General features: G+C 37.9%; 1 protein-coding gene across 2 annotated transcripts in view; it reads left to right on the plus strand.

Moving 5' to 3' along the window:
- The window catches only part of SLK (STE20 like kinase), a 61780-nt gene that overhangs the window by 15777 nt on the left and 25700 nt on the right, over window positions 1–20303 (plus strand). For both annotated transcript variants that reach the window (XM_055560928.1, XM_055560929.1), the window contains exons 2-8: window positions 7397–7561; window positions 9160–9208; window positions 11083–11232; window positions 16963–17035; window positions 17190–17384; window positions 17917–17998; window positions 19619–19747. In XM_055560928.1, coding sequence (XP_055416903.1) covers window positions 7397–7561; window positions 9160–9208; window positions 11083–11232; window positions 16963–17035; window positions 17190–17384; window positions 17917–17998; window positions 19619–19747 — 843 coding nt within the window. The remainder of the gene's footprint in view (window positions 1–7396; window positions 7562–9159; window positions 9209–11082; window positions 11233–16962; window positions 17036–17189; window positions 17385–17916; window positions 17999–19618; window positions 19748–20303) is intronic.

Consider the following 20303-nt stretch of genomic DNA (forward strand, 5'->3'; position numbering starts at 1 on the left):
TCATATTGTTCGCCAGGTAGCAGTTGTGGTATGTGTGTCATACATCGTGCGTTGTGAATGTAGTTGTATCTCTGGTATCATACAGTTGCAGCCCATTGATGTTTCAGTCAGTAAACCATTTAAGAATGTTGTGAAGAAAGAATGTGAGTCCTGGTTGTCATCTAAAAGCTTCTTTTAGCACCTGTGATAAGATGAGGAGAATGTCAGCATTATGATTTCAAAATAGGAGGTAGTTGGCGTCAAAGAAAATTTTCGAGACAGTAGTAGAGGAATACTTTTTAAAGAAATGCTGTATCACCAAAGCTTTTCGTGGCCAGAGAGTACTATTGTGTGAAAACACAGACATTAGATAATTCTGAGTGAAAAAGTGACTCATAGAGTTAAATGTGAAGAAGTGTTTTATTTTTCCTGTATTTACAAAGATAATATACAATAGCAATTTTTCTCTAGATCTATCCAAAAGAGCTCTTAAAAAGGAATGATGTGAAAATTCTAAATGACAAACTTCTGTCATAGTTTATTAGCAGTTTTTCTTTCTTTGCAGAACATAAGATAATGGGCTTCCCTGGTAGCTCAGTCACTAAAGAATCCGTGTGCAATGCAGGAGACCAGCTTTCAATCCCTGGGTGGGGAAGATCTCCTGGAGAAGGAAATGGCTACCCACTCCATATTCTTGCTTGGAAAATCAATGGACAGAGGAGCCTGGTGGCTACAGTCCCTGGGGTCACAGAGAATCTGACATGACTTAGTGACTGCACCACCATTCTCTGAACCCTAAACATTAGGGTTACTTTGTTAGTAATTAGCATTAATTTCTACCTCTGTTTTTACCTAAGGAGGTAAAATGAAGCGAAGTCTACTTAGGAGAATTCCCACATAGAGGCTTATACCTAGTTTAATTGTTCTTCCATCATCATCTCCAAGATTAGGTAATAGATCCCTAAGAAATATCCCATAGACTGATGTTTTAGTACCTTATTGCCTCTATAAAAATAATACATGTCCATTTAAAAATGTAAACAGTGTGAAAAATACAGAGAAAGTCAAAGGCACATGAAACTGCCATCCCCGGATGATGTCTTTACAAGTATTTCTTATATAACTATCCCTATGTAAAAATGTATGTGTAGTTTTTGTAAAATTGCATACCTTTCCTGCTTGCTGCTGCTGCAACTAACTGCTAAGTTGCTTCAGTCGTGTCCAACTCTGTGCGACCCGATAGACGGCAGCCCACCAGGCTCCCCCATCCCTGCTGTTTAGTAAGTTGCTTTCTTCCATTCAGCAATATATTGTGATTTTTGTTCTATCTTAAGAAATATTAATTGATTAGTCAATTAATTTTAATGGTTGCATAATTCTCCATTATAGAGGCATACTGAATGATTTAAGTAGGTTTTTGTTAATGGACATTTAGGCTGATTAAGTTTTCTTTATTATAAACAGTGCTTTGATGAATGTTTTCTGCATATATATATATATTTTATAAAATTTTCTCCTTATAAATTATTAAAATGGAATTGGGTATTTATTTATTTATTAAGACACTTATTACTAGCTTTTGAAAGTTTGCTGTTTTTTCTTCTAAAATGATAGATTTGCTGAAGTGATGGTAACATGCATAATGTTGAAAATCTCCTTTAAAGACCTTTGTGTGTGTGCTCAGTCACTGTCTGGTCCAGCTCTGCAACTCCATGAACTGTCGCCCACAAGACTCCTCTGTCCATGTACTTTTTTAAAAAACCTAGTTAGTATTTTATGATTTGATTCCTAACTTTAAAATAATGATCTTGACTTCTACTACACATTTGGAAACCTTTCCTTTGTAATAAATGGAAATGAGAAGTTACTCAGTTAAAGAAAGAAAATGGAAAAGTTAAAGTGCTAAAAACAATGAAAAATGATTAAACTGATGGAAATATAGGGAAACTGGGAAGGGTAATGATTAAGAAAAAGTTTTGGAAACAGCCTGGATTTGAATCTCAATTCTGCCTCTTAATTCTTCCTGACCTTGGGGAAGCATTTTAATCTCTCTAAGTTTATTTATCCTCCTTTAAAGCAGGAATGCTAATATATCATGGTATCATTTTGAGGATTAACTAATAATAGTAATAATTCCAGGTAACATTTTTGAATCCTTTTTACTATGAATGGCAGGCAGTATATTAAATGTTTATATGTATTTTTTCCCTTGGCAAATATCTGTTATATTAATTCTCACAAACTTGTGAGTTGTAAGTACATTTTATTGATGAAGAAGCTAAGTCTAAGAGAAGGATTTTGTAAGTTGCCCAAACAACGTAGTTATTAAGTGGCAGAATCAGAATTTGAACCCTAACAGTCTGATCCAGTAGAACCTGCAACTTGAAATTCTATCTGTATTAAGCACTTAGCATGTATCTGTTAATATTTATGTTTAGACTGCCTTAAAAAATAAATATAACAGAGAATGAGAAAATAAGCCACTGACTGGGAGAAAATGTTTACAAATGACATATCTGATAAAGCACTGTAATTCAAAATATATTAAGAATTCTTAAAACTCAACAGTTTGAAAACCTATGGTCTGATTAAAAAGTAACCAAAAGATTTGGGCATCTCACCAAAGAAGGTATTCAGATGGTCAGTAAGCATATGAAAAGATGCTCAACATCATCTGTCATTAGGGAGTTGTAAATTTAAACAAGGGGATACCACTACACACGTATTAGAATGACAGAAACCTCCACCAGCACAACCAAGTGCTGGCAAGGGTGGGGAGCAACAGTTTAGCGCAGTCAGTCACTCAGTCGTGACCGACTCTCTGCGACCCCATGGACTGCAGCACGCCAGGCCTCCCTGTCCATCACCAGCTCCTGGAGTTTACTCTAACTCATGTCCATTGACTCGGTGATGCCATCCAACCATCTCATCCTCTGTCATCCCCTTCTCCTCCCACCTTCAATCTTTCCCAGCATCAGGGTCTTTTCCAGTGAATCAGTTCTTTGCATCACGTGGCCGAAGTATTGGAGTTTCAGCTTCAGCATCAGTCCTTCCAATGGATATTCAGGACTGATTCCCTTTAGAATGGACTGGTTGGATCTCCTTGCCATCCAAGGGACTCTCAAGAGTCTTCTCCAGCACCACAGTTCAAAAGCATCAATTCTTCGGCGCTCAGCTTTCTTTATAGTCCAACTCTCACATCCATACATGACTACTAGACTATTGGAGCAACAGGAACTCTCAGTCAGGAGTCAGGAAATCTCAGCTGTTTGGAATGCAAAATAGTATAGCCACTTTCAGTTCAGTTCAGTTGCTCAGTCGTGTCCGACTCTTTGAAACCCCATGGACTGCAGTACACCGGGCCTCCCTGTCCATCACCAACTCCTGGAGTTTACTCAAACCCACGTCCATCCAGTCGATGATGCCATCCAACCATCTCATCCTCTGTCGTCCCCTTCTCCTCCTGCCCTCAATCTTTCCCAGCATCAGGGTCTTTTCCAGTGAGTCAGCCCTTCACATCAGGTGGCCAAAGGATTGGAGTTTCAGCCTCAACATCAATCCTTCCAGTGAACACTTAGGACTGATTTCCTTTAGGATGGACTGGTTGGATCTCCTTGCTGTCCAAGGGACTCTCAAGAGTCTTCTCCAACAGTATAGTTCAAAATCATCAATTTTTTGGTGCTCAAAAAAAAGTTGGACTTTATAGTCCAACTCTCACATCCATACATGACTATTGGAAAAACCACAGCTATGACTAGATGGACCTTTGTTGGCAAAGTAATATCGCTGCTTTTTAATATGTTGTCTAGGTTGGTCATAACTTTTCTTCCAAGGAGCAAGCATGGCTGCAGTCACCATCTGCAGTTATTTTGGAGCCCCCAAAAATAAAGTCTCACTGTTTCTACTGTTTCCCACTTTAGAAGACAGTTTGTCAATATCTTGCAAAACTACACATACTTTTACCATATGATCCAGTAATTCTGCTCCTTCGTACTTACTCAGAGAAGTTGAAAACTTAAATCCACACAAAAAGCTGCATGCAGATGTTTATAGCAGCTTTATCCATCATTACTAAAACCTGGAAACAACCAACATGCCTTCAGTTGGTGAATGAATAAACATGCCTGCTACATCTGTGTATCCAACTATTATTTTTTTTTTTTTTATTATTTAGCACTAAAAAGAAATTAGGTATCAAACCATGAAAAGATGTGGAGGAAACTTAAATGCATGTTACTCAGTGAAGCCAATCTGAAAAGGCTACATACTGTATGAAAAACAGAAGACTATGGAGACAGTAAAAAGATCAGGGGAGGGGTTAGGAGAAAGAGTGGGATGAATAGGCAGAGCATAGAGATTTTTAGGGCAGTGAAACTATTCTGTGTGATATTAACATGGTGGATACATATCATGTATTTTGTCCAGACCCATAGAAGGCACACCAGGCGTTCATGCTAATGTAAACAGTGCACTTCAGGTAATGATGATGTGTCAATAGAGATTCCTTACCTTTAACAAATGTACCACTCTGGTGCAGAATGTTGGTAGTGGGGAAGGCTGTGCATGAATAGGGAAGAGGTGTTTATGGAAACTCTTTGTACTTTCTGCTACGTTATATCTAGTTTGTGTACATTATATCTACTACTGTGGACAAGAATCTGTTAGAAGAAATGGAGTAGCCGTCATAGTCAACAAAAGAGTCACAATGCAGTACTTGGATGCAGTCTCAAAAATGACAGAATGATCTCTGTTCATTTCCAAGGCAAACCATTCAATATCACAGTAATCCAAATCTGTGCCCCAACCAGCAATGCTGAAGAAGCTGAACGGTTCTTTGAAGACCTTCAAGACCTTCTAGGACTAACACCCAAAAAGGATGTCCTTTTCATTATAGGGGACTGGAATGCAAAGTAGGAAGTCAAGAAATACCTGGAGTAACAGGCAAACTTGGCCTTGGAGTACAGAATGAGGCAGGGCAAAGGCTAAAAGAGTTTTGCCAAGAGAACGCACTGGTCATAGCAAACACCCTCTTCCAACAACACAAGAGAAGACTCTACACATGGACATCACCAGATGGTCGATACTGAAATCAGATAGATTATATTCTTTGCAGCCAAAGATGGAGAAGTTCTATACAGTCGGTGAAAACAAGACCAGGAGCTGACTGTGGCACAGACCATGAACTGTTTATTGCCAAATTCAGACTTAAATTGAAGAAAGTAGGGAAAACCACTAGGCCATTCAGGTATGACCTAAATCAAATCCCTTACGATTATACAGTGGAAGTGAGAAGTAGACTCAAGGGATTAGATCTGATAGAGTGCCTGAAGAACTGTGGACCAAAGATTCATGACATTGTACAGGAGGCAGGGATCAAGACCATCCCTAAGGAAAAGAAATGAAAAAAGGCAAAATGGTTGTCTGAGGAGGCCTTACAAATAGCTGTGAATAGAAGAGAAGCAAAAGGCAAAGGAGAAAGGAAAGATACACCCATTTGAATGCAGAGTTCCAAAGAATAGCAAGGAAAGATAAGAAAGCCTTCCTCAGCAATCAATGCAAAGAAATAGAGGAAGACAATAGAATGGGATAGAGATCTCTACAGGAAAATTAGAGATACCAAGGGAACATTTTATGCAAAGATGGGCACAATAAAGGGCAAAAATGGTATGGACCTAACAGAAGCAGAAGATATTAAGAAGAGGTGGCAAGAATAGATGGAAGAACTGTACAAAAAACATCTTCACGACCCATATAATCACGATGGTGTGATCACTCACCTAGAGCCAGACATCCTGGAATGCGAAGTCAAGTGGACCTGAGAAAGTATCACTACGGACAAAGCTCATGGAGTTGATGGAATTCCAGTTGAGCTATTTCAAATCCTGAAAGATGATGCTGTGAAAGTGTTGCACTCAATATACCAGCAAATTTGGAAAACTCAGCAGTGGCCACAGGACTGGAAAAGGTCAGTTTTCATTCCAATCCCAAAGAAAGGCAATGCCAAGGAATGCTCAAACTACCGCACAAGTGCACTCATCTCACACGCTAGTAAAGTAATGCTCAAAATTCTCCAAGCCAGGCTTTAACAGTACATGAACCATGAACTTCCACATGTTCAAGCTGGTTTTAGAAAAGGCAGAGGAACCAGAGATCAAATTGCCAACATCCGTTGGATAATCAAAAAAGCAAGAGAGTTCTAGGAAAACATCTATTTTTGCTTTATTCACTACGCCAAAGCCTTTGACTGTGTGGACCACAAGAAACTGGAAAATTCTGAAAGAGATGGGAATATCAGACCACCTGACCTGCCTCTTGAGAAATCTGTATGCAGGTCAGGGAGCATCAGTTAGAACTGGACATGGAACAACTTGTTCCAAATAGGGCAAGTAGTTCATCAAGGCTGTATATTGTCACCCTACTTATTTAACTTGTATGCAGAGTACATCATGAGAAACGCTGGGCTGGATGAAGCACAGGCTGGAATAAAGATTGCTGGGAGAAATATCAATAACCTCAGATATGCAGATGACACCACTCTTATGGCAGAAAGTGAAGAACTAAAGAGCCTCTTGATGAAAGTGAAAGAGGAGAGTGAAAAAGTTGGCTTTAAAACTCAACATTCAGAAAACTAAGATCATGGCATATGGTCTCATCACTTCATGGCAGTAGATGGGGAAACAGTGGAAACAGTGAGAGACTTTATTTTCTTGGGCTGCAAAATCACTGCAGATGGTGACTTCAGCCATGAAATTAAAAGAGTATTGCTCCTTGGAAGGAAAATTATGACCAACCTAGACAGCATATTAAAAAGCAGAGGCATTACTTTGCCAACAAAGGTCCGTCTAGTCAAAGCTATGCTTTTTCCAGTAGTCATGTATGGATGTGAGAGTAGGAGTATGAAGAATGTTGAGCGCCGAAGAATTGATGCTTTTGAACTGTGCTGTTGGAGAAAACTCTTGAGAGTCCCTTGGACAGCAAGGAGATCCATCCAGTCCATCCTAAAGGAAATCAGTCCTGAATATTCATTTGAAGGACTAATGCCGAAACTGAAGCTCCAATACTTTGGCCACCTGCTGTGAAGAACTGAGTCATTTGAAAAGACCCTGATGCTGGGAAAGATTGAGGGCGGGAGAAGGGGACGACAGAGGATGAGATGATTGGATGGCATCACCCACTTAATGGACATGAGTTTGAGTAAACTCCAGGAGTTGGTGATGGACAGGGAGGTCTGCTGTGCTATAGTCCATGGGGTCACAAAGAGTCAGACATGAATGAGCGACTGAACTGAATTGCACTGTACTTTCTGCTTAGATTTGCTGTGAACTGAAAAGAAAAAATAAAGTTTATTAAAAAATAATAATATTTATAAATAAAGTATGCATTGTAATTGTGGACATAATGATACTTTTGTTTTTAGGCTCAGAATAAAGAGACCAATGTTTTAGCTGCTGCAAAGGTGATTGACACCAAATCTGAAGAAGAACTTGAAGACTACATGGTTGAAATTGATATATTAGCATCTTGTGATCACCCTAATATAGTTAAGCTTCTAGATGCCTTCTACTATGAGAATAATCTTTGGGTAAGTATTTTTGGTTAATCTGTAGGAATAGCCAAAATAAGTTAATCGTCCTGAAGAGATTTATAAGTTGTGTAGATCTTTTTTTGGACTACCTCTTCTATTTAGTTACTTATGCTTCTTGAATGAGAATTGACCCATTGATGAGAGGATGATTAACAACATAGCAATATATCCTTAGCTTCAACAGATGTTTAGATGTGTATTTCAGAACACTTTGTTTCATGATTATTTGACATTGGACCGAAATGTAGAAACTTGGTGAAGAATTTTAAATTTCCTAAATAACGAAATTAGATTCCTTTTTTGTTTTGAATTAATATTTTTTTCCAGTTGGAACTTCTTTCTTTCTCTCAAGTCTTTTTTTCCCCCCAGTTCTTTTATTTATTTATTTGTTTTTTAATGTTAGTTTGAAGTATCTTATGTAAGTTTCTTAATTTAAATTTAAGTATTTAAATTTTTTTTAAAGTTTCTTTTGTTGTGGCCAGGTCTGTATGTAAAAATTTTATTCATTTTTAGAAAATGTTAGGCATAAATAAATATATAAATAAAATGTTAATATTTATAATAACCAGTCAGTCACTTGCTCTGCACCAATACTAATTTAATCAAGAGGACTTTTTAAAATGGAGTTTTAATTTGTCTCCTTGAAGGAATAAGCAAAGTATTACAAAAGAAGAGTAGATAGTATAAGCTGTACCTGGTTGCAAATCAAAAGACTTTTCCTTTTTTATTTTGGTGATGATAGGCAGGAGCTTGGATAAATCAGTTAATCTTTATCAGTCTGTTTACTCCACTGTAGGATAATAATGATCTGTCTCCCAAATCATTTTTCATATGATACAATGAATTTGAAAAACAACTTATTGTAAAAAATAAGCTCCTGTAAAAAATAAAGTGTTGTTCTATAGAGGAGAAAAAACTATGAATCTATACAATTTGTTAAGCTATGTAATTAAAAGCAACAGCTAGACAACTATGAGGGACAGTGGGAGGGAGAGAGAGACATGGATTAATTGAAGAATCATAAAAATACAAAATGAAAACTGTGATGAGGATTAAGAAGGAAAAATGCATGGTGCTGTGTACCAGGGAGGTTTGGGAAGGCATCCAGTAGGAAGTGATAAGTGAGCTAGTATCTGAAGCTTTTGTGTATGTTTTCCCCAAGTTTTTAGAAAACTAAAAGCAATCTTTCAGGATGTATTCCTGTTAGTTAAGTTAAAAAATATTCTTGTTCATTTAACTCACAATAGTTACCTTAAAAAAGGAGAGTATAAAGTCTTTGAGTGGTGAGGGCATGGATATATAATATGGCCCTTAATAAAAATTCTGTACCTGGTAATTTTAGAGAACCTGGGACACTGCAAGTTGTAATGAACCAAAATGCACATACTTCCACAGTGTGTTCCCTTTGTACTTTCTCAAATGTATAGCAACACTTGTAACTCTTTTTACAAAGGAAGTCTTTATGGTTGTTAGCATAATATTGTTTATGTAACTTAGGTTATTTGATAGCTATCTATTTATCTTTTTTGCTAGCTTAAAGGAAAAAGACTCAGAATCAGTGTGGTGTTAGACATGTGCTTTTTATTTGCCTGCAGATCCTCATTGAATTTTGTGCTGGTGGAGCAGTAGACGCTGTGATGCTTGGTAAATGCCATTTTGTTCCTTACATTTATATCTTAAATTATACTTTTAAAAAAGTCAGTGGATTTCAAACATTTATACATGTATATTTATCTTATTGTTGAGTAACATTCAGTAAGTTAAATCAGCCTAATTATTTTTGTATTCTTAGATGACCATGATAAAATTTTAAAATTAAATGTTGTTGCTTCCTGACCTGCATATAGGTTTCTCAAGTGGCAGGTAAGGTGGTCCGGTATTCCCATCTCTTTGAGAATTTTCCACAGTTTATTGTGATCCATACAGTCAAAGGCTTTGGCGTAGTCAATAAAGCAAAAATAGATGTTTTCCTGGAACTCTCTTGCTTTTTCGAGGATCCAGTGGATGTTGGCAATTTGATCTTTGGTTCCTCTGCCTTTTCTAAAACCAACTTGAACATCTGGAAGTTCATGGTTCATGTATTGCTGAAGCCTGGCTTGGAGAATTTTGAGGATTACTTTACTAGTGTTAAGATGAGTGCAATTGTGCAGTAGTTTGAGCATTCTTTGGCATTGCCTTTCTTTGGGATTGGAATGAAAACTGACCTTTTCCAGTCCTGTGGCCACTGCTGAGTTTTCCAAATTTGCTAGCTTATTGAGTGCAGCACTTTCACAGCATCATCTTTAAGGATTTGAAATAGCTCAATTGGAATTCCATCACCTCCACTAGCTTTGTTCGTAGTGATGCTTTCTTCACATTCCAGGATGACCTGCCTCTTGAGAAACCTATATGCAGGTCAGGAAGCAACAGTTAGAACTGGACATGGAACAACAGACTGATTCCAAATAGGAAAAGGAGTACATCAAGGCTGCATATTGTCACCCTGCTTATTTAACTTAGATGCAGAGTACATCATGAGAAACGCTGGGCTGGAGGAAGCACAGGCTGGAATCAAGATTGCTGGGAGAAATATCAATAACCTTAGATATATAGATGACACCATCCTTATGGCAGAAAGTGAAGAGGAACTAAAAAGCCTCTTGATGAAAGTGAAAGAGGAGAGTGAAAAAGTTGGCTTATAGCTCAACATTCAGAAAATGAAGATCATGGCATCTGGTCCCATCACTTCATGGGAAATAGATGGGAAAACAGTGGAAAGAGTGTCAGACTTTATTTTTCTGGGCTCCAAAATCACTGCAAATGGTGATTGCAGCCATGAAATTAAAAGACGCTTACTCTTTGGAAGGAAAGTTATGAACTAGACAGCATATTCAAAAGCAGAGACATTACTTTGCCAGCAAAGGTCCGTCTAGTCAAGGCTGTGGTTTTTCCTGTGGTCATGTATGGATGTGAGAGTTAGACTGTGAAGAAAGCTGAGCGCCGAAGAATTGATGCTTTTGAACTGTGGTGTTGGAGAAGACTCTTGAGAGTCCCTTGGACTGCAAGGAGATCCAACCAGTCCATCCTAAAGGAGATCAGTCCTGGATGTTCATTGGAAGGACTGATGCTGAAGCTGAAGAAACTCCAATACTTTGGCCACCTCATGTGAAGAGTTTACTCATTGGAAAAGACTCTGATGCTGGGAGGGATTGGGGGCAGGAGGAGAAGGGGACAACAGAGGATGAGATGGCTGGATGGTATCACCGACTCGATGGACATGGGTTTGGGTGAACTCCGGGAGTTGATAGACAGGGATGCCTGGCGTGCTGCGATTCATGGGGTCGCAAAGAGTCGGACATGACTGAGCGACTGAACTGAACTGATAATATGTGAAGAAAGTAATATTTGTGTTATACTTTTTAAAAAGTCATTTCATTGTATATAATCTTCAACAGTGACAGTAAAGGTATTAAAGGTACATAACCTGCTGATACACTTTCACTGTACAAAAATGCTTATTTTTTTACTTTTCGTTGTAGAGCTTGAGAGACCATTAACTGAGTCCCAAATACAAGTAGTTTGTAAGCAGACTTTAGAGGCTTTGAACTACTTACATGATAATAAGATCATCCACAGAGATCTAAAGGCTGGCAACATTCTTTTTACCTTAGATGGAGATATTAAGTTGGGTAAGTTTATTCTTTTAGATAAAACATTTGATTTTATGCTTTGAGGTTTCTCCCTATATGTCTGTTACTTAATATTGTTCTGTTATGACTCAAATATTAACATGTGAAACAAAGAGAATTACGTTAAAATATGTGAAACATGGAGAATTACTTCATGTTAATTTTTTAAATTGAGGCTTCCCAGGTGGTGCAGTGGTAAAGAATCTGCCTGCCAAACAGGAGATGTGGATTTGATCCCTGAGTTGGGAAGATCCCCTGGAGAAGGAAATGGCAACCCACTCCAATATTCTTGCCTGGGAAGTCCCATGGACAGAGGGGCCTGGTGAGCTGCAGTCGATGGGGTCGCAAAGAATCAGACACGACTTAGTGACTAAACAGCAGCAGCAATTTTTAAAATACTTCTTGGAGGGAATTCCCTTGCAATCCAGTGGTTAAGACTTGGTGCTTTTACTGCCAATGGCCTGTGAACTAAGATCCTGCAAGACTGAGGTGAGGCCAAAAAAAAAAAAAAACTTGGGCAAATAATTATTCATTAACTCCCAGAATTTCTAAGTATAGGCACCTAATATAAAGACTCTTTAAACAATAGGAAAGGATGGATTGTTATTTTTAAAAAGACACACTTTTAAAAGACTGCCTAATAATTTTTCCCTTAAATTTTTATATGTAGAATTAATATTTATAAATACATTTAGAAAATGACACATTATGTGAAACCATTTAGTTTTGTCTTCATTTCCAAAACTCATATCTAGTCATTTTCTTTTTCCATCTTTAGTTTTATATTCTATTTTGTAGATACGGTATCTTGGCTAAGCTCACAAAGTAACTAAGTATAAAAAAGATGCTAAATTAAGTATAAGGTTGAAAATAGTTTTTTTTTTTTTTTTGCACTGAGGGAATAAATGATAATTTCATAAGGAGGAATAAATACAGACTTTAGATGGGAAATTAATGAATTCCGTATATATACATACAGATAGAAGATACAGTCCTTTTTAAGTATCCCCAAGATATGAATTCGGAGAAGGCAATGGCACCCTACTCCAGTACTCTTGCCTGGGAAATCCCATGGACAGAGGGGCCTGGTAGGCTGCAGTCCATGGTGTTGCTAAGAGTCAGACACGACTGAGCGACTTCACTTTCACTTTTCACTTTCATGCATTGGAGAAGGAAATGGCAACCCACTCCAGTGTTCTTGCCTGGAGAATCCCAGGGACAGAGGAGCCTGGTGGGCTGCTGTCTATGGGGTCGCACAGAGTCGGACACGACTGACGCGACTTAGCAGCAGCAGTAGCAGCAAGATATGAATGAAAAAAAAAACCTCTGGTGATGAAGCCTAAATTTGAGTATTTTGGACAGATATTAAAAGGACAAAATATATCCAAAGGCCATGCTGATACCAGTGATCATAGTTCACTTTACTTTGTCATGACCTCTAAGCAGGTATACTTTGATATACTGCTGCTGCTGCTAAGTCGCTTCAGTCGTGTCCGACTCTGTGCGACCCCATAGACGGCAGCCTACCAGGCTCCCCCGTCCCTGGGATTCTCCAGGCAAGAACACTGGAGTGTGTTGCCATTTCCTTCTCCAGTGCGTAAAAGTGATGTTGCTCAGTCGTGCCCGACTCTTTGCGACCCCATGGACTGCCGCCCACCAGGCTCCTCCGCCCATGGGATTTTCCAGGCAGGAGTACCGGAGTGGGGTGCCATTGCCTTCTCCTTTGATAAAGTACTAAATTTTAACTTTTTTTTTGAGAAATACATACAGATACAGGAAACCACATTAAGGGTTGTGTAGCTTATTGACTTGTAGCTCTGTACACAATAGCTTTGTAATCACCACTTAGATAAAGAAATGGAAGTATGTCATGCAGCTTAGGAGCTGCCTCATGTGCCTCATCTCAAGTCACTGTCCTCTTCTCCACAGGTAACCTGTATACTAACTTTATAGTAATCACTTCTCTGTGTTTCTTTATGGCTCTATCACCCAATATTCATCTCTAGACTTTAGAGTTTAGACTTGTCCATGTTTAAAACCTGCTTTTTCTTTGAAGTCTCTTTTGATTTATGGGTCATACCCCCCTCCCCACCATTCTTTTCTTCTCTTTATGTTTTATCTATGGCATGCATTTTCATGGCATGCTTTCTCAAAGAAAGAAAATTTTAGTATGACCATAGTTGTGACCCTCCAAAGGCCCACTGATAGTACATGAACAAATATACAGTATATCTGTGACATTAAAATTTCATGAGGAGAGAGAGGATTGGGGAAAAATGTCTAAAAAGGCTCTTTAGGACAGGTGAAAAAATAAGTTGAGAAACACTCGTCTGTGGGACCTGAGCTGTTGGACCTGTAGTTTCTCTTTATCTTGTATTTTGCTGGCTGGGTACTCCTGATGACTTCAGTAAGTTCCTCTTTGTATGTCCCTCAATTTGCAGATAAATCCAAAGACTCTTTGGCAAGAGTCTGTGTGGTTTTGTATTCTATCATTTAGTAGGACATGGTATTTTAAGACCACAGTCTGAGTGTTAAGTATGCTTATAGTATCTGGACTGGCCTTCATTCTAGGCCCTTCCAAAGGACAGAGCAAGACTCTCCTGAATTCCAGCATATGTCCTATTCAAATTCATGTGTTAATTTTCTTCTTTTTTAAGGCTGAATAATATTTTGTTATCAGCATATGTATACACCACATTGGACTTACTCATTCATCCATTGATGGACACTTTGGTTGCTCCCACCTTTGGGCTTCTATGAATAATGCTGTTATGTACATGGGTGTACAGTATCTGTTTTGAGTTCCTGCCTTCATTTCTTTTGGGCAGATACCCAGATTGTATGGTAATTCTATGTTTAATTTTTTGAAGAACCATTGTACCATTTTCCACAGTGGTTGCATAAATTTACACTTCCATAGCAATGCACAGGGGTTCCAATTTTTCTACCTCCTTACCAGCACTTGTTATTTTCTGTATTTTTGATGATAACCATCCTACTGGGTGTGAAGTGATAGTGGGTGTGAATTCGTTGTGTTTATTTGCTCTTGCATTCCTCCTAGTTTAGTCTTTGTTTCTAAAATGATTTTTTATTTCTAATTTCTCTTGTGTTCTGTCACCTCATTCATGAGTTTTAAAATGCTGATATATCTTACTTTTTTATGTCTTATATCATATTTTAAAGTCTTGTAGCTTGTTTTGAAATAGTATAATTTTGATCTATTTTTGGTACATGTTTTCTGTAAGTGTTCTAAAATCTTATTTGAATATAGCAATATATTTTTGTATAAAGTAATACATGCCATTAAAAATAACTATATTTTTGAAGATTTGGGATGCTGGAATAGTTTTGTGTTGGTTGACATTTAAAATAATTGCACTTTATTTCATTAATTTATGCATATAGAATGTCTTCCATTTCTGTGACATTGTATTAAGTATACACAGATATTATAGAACTGTAGTATCCTCAGGAGCCATATATACATTACAATAACCAAATTTTTATTATCAGATCACATTCTTGCAAATGGAAATAAATATGTAAATGCTGTTTTAACAGACCAACATATATCTGCCACATTATTGTAAGTAGAACTGTACAGTACTTAGTAATGACCTTAATTTTCCCCCTTGCACAAGAATGAAGGTGGCTTCTTGTCCCTCCTTAGTTTATCGCCTGCTCGTAAGAGTACTTAGGGAGGTATGACTGTTGGCAGTGGACATTTGTGGTTTAGGTCTGGTTTTGGACCTCCTTTCCCAGTCATGTTCTGAGGGAAAAAAGTAAAAAGACTGCTAATGGGTTCTCAAAAAACATTGAAATGGAGTAAATACTGAGTTGACTGTGTGCTTAATCGCTCAGCTATATGCAACTCTTTGTGAACCCATGGACTGTAGCCTGCTCCTCTGTCCATAGGGATTCTCCAGGCAAGAATACTGGAGTGGGTTGCCATGCCCTCCTCCAGGGGAATCTTCCCAACCCAGGGATCAAACCCAGATCTCCCACATTGCAGGCCGATTCTTTACTGTCTGAGTCACCAGGGAAGCCCAAGAATACTGGAGTGGGTAGCCTATCCCTTCTCCAGGTTATCTTCCTGGCCGAGGACTCGAACTGGGGTCTCCTGCATCGCAGGCAGATTCTTTACCATCTGAGCTACCAGGGAAGTCCTCATAACACCATATTAGGAAGTGTAACATCATTCTGTAGGCAGTAGGCAGCTACCAAGGTGTTTTAAGCAGAACTACCTGGTCAAAAAAAGAAAAAAAACTATATAATAGACACAAATAATTAGAATACAGGGCAGAATTTCATGAGTTTTAAAAGTTCTACTGCCAAAGTATCACAGAGGTTAAAATTACATATATTATTAGTGATAGTAGCTGCCATTTATTGTGTGTATTCTGTGCCAGACCTTGGGGCATGAATACAAATACTAGGTCTTTGGGATTTATTCAGTTTTGAGAATTGTGGCATGTCAGATGAAACTTTAGGAGTGAAATGTATATGGCATGAGATAATTTATGCCGCAGTAGCAATTTTGTGTTGCTAAAGCAGTGGCACCCCACTCCAGCACTCTTGCCTGGAAAATCCCATGGATGGAGGAGCCTGGTAGGCTGCAGTCCATGGGGTCGCTAAGAGTCAGACATGACTGAGCGACTTCACTTTGACTTTTCACTTTCATGCATCGGAGAAGGAAATGGCAACCCACTCCAGTATTCTTGCCTGGAGAATCCCAGGGACAGAGGAGCCTAATGAGCTGCTGTCTATGGGGTCGCACAGAGTCGGACACGACTGAAGCAACTTAGCAGCAGCAGCATTAATGATCAAGCTCTAAGCTGAAAAGGAGAAAACAACTGATAAAGTTATGATGTTGCTGTGCCCTGTGATTTAAATCAGAAAACATCATTCCTGAGTTTTTTCTTTGTGATGTAATATTATGAGGAAATTAGCAAGACATATGCTGTCATTTGGGCTTCCCCGGTGGCTCAGCAGTGAAGAACCTGCCTGCGATGCAGAAGACGCAGGAGATGCAGGGTCGGGAAGATCCCCCGGAGAAGGGCATGGCAACCCATGCCAGTATTCCTGCCTGGAGACTCGCATGGACAGAGGAGCCTGACAGTCTACAGTCCACGGGGTCCCAAAGAGTCAGACACAATTGAGCACGCAGGCATGCTGTCATTTAAGGCTTCTTTGGTGTAATTTCTGTCTTTCACACTATAGAAAAACTGTCCTTCAATTTAATTGTAACATGTAGCACTACTGGACATTTATTTTGAAGTGGACAGAAGTGTTTTAAAATTACTATTTTTTTGGTCAGTTCTGGAGAATTTGTGATCTGAAGATGTATAAAGATGGTGGTATTAAGTGTATTAATGATGGAATCTTCTCTGTGGCAGTGTTTTTGTGGGGAGGGTGGAGATATGGTAGAAAGAGCGTGGTCAAAATTAGGGTGAGAGGGAAGTTACTTCTCTTTCCATTTTGTGTGCTTAGTCACTCAGTTGTGTCCGACTCTTTGCAACCGCATGGAGTGTATAGCCTGTTGGGCTCCTCTGTCCATAGGGATTCTCCAGGCAAGAATACTGGAGTGGGTTGTCACTCCAATTCTATTTTTCTTACCTTTTAATAACAGTGGTCTTATTAAAGACTTGATATGCTTTTCCCTTAAGTTGAATATAGCAAACTTTGCTTAAAAACTATCAGTAATACTTTTGTATGGTTATTTGTTTTAAGCGGATTTTGGAGTATCAGCTAAAAACACAAGGACAATTCAAAGGAGAGATTCCTTTATTGGCACACCCTATTGGTATGTATTCAGTTTTATGGATTTGCTGCATTAGTTTTGTCAGCAGTTATTATATGTTAATTTTGTCCACGTTTGATTATACTATCTGTCTTATGTGGTTTGTGGTCACCATTTTAAGTTAAACATCTTAATTTTCATTTCTCTGTCTTCATAGGATGGCTCCTGAGGTAGTCATGTGTGAAACATCCAAGGACAGACCCTACGACTACAAAGCCGATGTTTGGTCCCTGGGTATCACATTAATAGAAATGGCTGAGATAGAACCACCTCATCATGAATTAAATCCAATGAGAGTGCTGCTAAAAATAGCAAAATCTGAGCCCCCTACATTAGCACAGCCATCAAAATGGTAAAATATTCCTAAACAAAACTTTTTAAGAAGCAAAACTTGAAACTTTATTCTTCTAGATTTCCAAGGGTATTTAAACTTAGGTACATGGTATGAAGGTTGTATGAAATAGAAAACTGATACTCGTGTATTTTCGAGACTTAAGGATCATATAAACGTTTATAATTAACTTTCCCCATCAATTTGAAAATAGCAGTGATTGGAGTTCTACATGAAAAAGGATTTTCTGTGAGAAGCTAAGGCATATATGTGATCTGTATTTGTGGAGGTTAATATAATGGAAGAATTTTTGTGATTTTTAGTTTTCTTATGAACATTTGACTGTATCTCAATGACTTAAAACTATAAGCCTACTTACATACATGTGACTTGTATTTATAAATGAATGACTTATGAATAGTCTCATGAACTAGTTTTATGTTGAGTTAATACTATTACATACATGATAGAACTTAACCATGGTTTCTCATAGTTTTGATTTTAATAAGAAGAAAATAAAATAGAATGTCATTATTAAAATTTTATTTTGAAGGTCTTCAAATTTTAAGGACTTTCTAAAGAAATGCTTGGAAAAGAATGTGGATTCCAGGTGGACTACATCTCAGCTGTTGCAGGTAAAATAAGAGCAGTGTGACAGTGGCAAACCATACAGCTGTTGCGGCATCTCTTCAAGATGAACACACATCAGATCCCTTCAGTGTTCCTGTGCAAACACGGGATGCATTGTAGTAGTTAACATTTACTTTACAGACGTGTGGTCCCCTTCCTAAGAGGCATTTATTTAGCTTTTAAGTAATTTTTCCTATGCTTTTCTGATTCAGTTTGTGTTCTTTTCTTTTTGTTTAGTTATTTCCATTTTGTCAATCACTTCCATTCAGTTTCTTCATTACTAGAAAACAAGTACCTTGGTGACAGGGGCCGTGAGCTAATTAATTTTTTTTTTTTTTAGTGTCTCTTACAATGAGGGTAAATGTTCAGTAATTATTGCTAACTTTAAGAAAAAATGGTGTTGAAGTGATTGAATAATTTTGTTTTATAGCAGGACTTGTTTGTAATATTTGAAATAAGATTTTTTTCATGTTTTATTTATTTATTTTAATCTTTATTTTATTTTTTTAATATAAATTTATGTTGATGTATGGCAAAGCCAATACAATATTGTAAAGTAATTAGCCTCCAATTGAAATAAAATTTTGTCAAACAATAGTACAGGTAGACAAGTAGAATGACAGATCTTGAAGCAGTTACTGTTCAGTTCAGTTCAGTTCAGTTCGGTTCAGTCGCCCAGTCGTGTCCGACTCTTTGCGACCCCATGAATCGCAGCACGCCAGGCCCTCCTGCCCATCACCAACTCCGGGAGTTCACTCAAACTCACATCCATCGAGTCAGTGATGCCATCCAGCCATCTCATCCTCTGTCGTCCCCTTTTCCTCCTGCCCCTAATCCCTCCCAGCATCCGAGTCTTTTCCAGTGAGTCAACTCTTCACATGAGGTGGCCAAAGTACTGGAGTTTCAGCTTTAGCATCATTCCTTCCAAAGAACACCCAGGGCTGAGTTATTGTACAACTCCTCCATTATAGTTTTTTAGGTTGCTATTTATCTGGAGGAAGAAGCAAGAAAAATTGCCTTTCTGTCTGTACAACAAGTATAACCTTGAAATGCATTTTCTCTTGTTTCACTTCCTCCACACTGTAAGACCTCAGTCTGTGCCAAACACTAAGTGCAGAGTACAGAGATGAATAAAATATCTTCTTACTCTTAAAAACATTAGAACTATGTAAAAAAAGGTGTTTATATTCACTTTTAACAGAGCTTTAAAGCTTTTTGTAATTATTGAGGTTTTATATGCGATGTAAGCATACTATTACTTTTTAAGAACTAGTAATTTATTTGAAACTTGGTTTAATTTTAATTTAGATTTTAGATTTTGAAATTTTCAGACATACAGCAGAGTACATGAAGCTATTACCCAGAAGTAATGTGTTATCATTTTTGACATACTTTTTTCAGATTCTTAAAAAACATGTGCAGATAGAGTTGCAGGCAGCTCCTATTCCTGTTCAGTTCCCTTCCCCACCGTCTTATCCCAGATGTACTATCATCTGAAGTTGTTTATATTTTTCCTATTTACATGTCAGTGTTTTTACCACACAGTAATGTGTTTTATATATATGAAACTCACTCCACAAGCATTTCAGTTGTTACTGAGTGAGCTCTTTTTAATGATCAAACAGCATCCTTTTGTAACCGTTGATTCCAACAAACCAATTCGGGAGTTGATCGCAGAGGCAAAGGCTGAAGTTACAGAAGAAGTTGAAGATGGCAAAGAGGAGGATGATGACGAGGAAACAGAAAATTCTCTGGTCAGTATTTAAAAAGAAAATTGTGTTTTGGTAATTTTTAGAGTTGAATTTTGAGTTACGATTGCATGTATGTCTAAGAATTAATTGATTGGGTGGTTGTTGTTTAGTTATTAAGTCGTGTCCAGCTCTTTGGCAACCCCATGGACTGTAACCCATGAGGCTTCTCTGTCTGGGATTTCCCAGGCAAGAATACTTGAGTGGGTTGCCATCTCCTTCTCCAAGGGTCTTCCCAATCCAGAGATCAAACCTGTGTCTCCTGCATTGGCAGGTGGATTCTTTACTGCGGAACTACCAAGGAAGCCTGATTTATTGGGTAGCAATACAGAAACCTTTAATTTAGAGGTGAAGATTTATTGAGTTTTATCCTTGCTTTCAAGTTTGCTCCTTGATATCCATTTTTGTCATATTTATTATGTGAAGATTTGTCAGTTCTTTAAATTATTTTTATAATTTTATCAGATTTTACTGAATAAAAATATTAAATCACTATATATATGAATTCATCATTTATATATATATATATACACACACATATATATGAAATATTGTTTTGGTC

Source organism: Bubalus kerabau, chromosome 22, assembly GCF_029407905.1.
Source record: "Bubalus kerabau isolate K-KA32 ecotype Philippines breed swamp buffalo chromosome 22, PCC_UOA_SB_1v2, whole genome shotgun sequence".
Taxonomy (NCBI): Eukaryota; Metazoa; Chordata; class Mammalia; order Artiodactyla; family Bovidae; genus Bubalus; species Bubalus kerabau.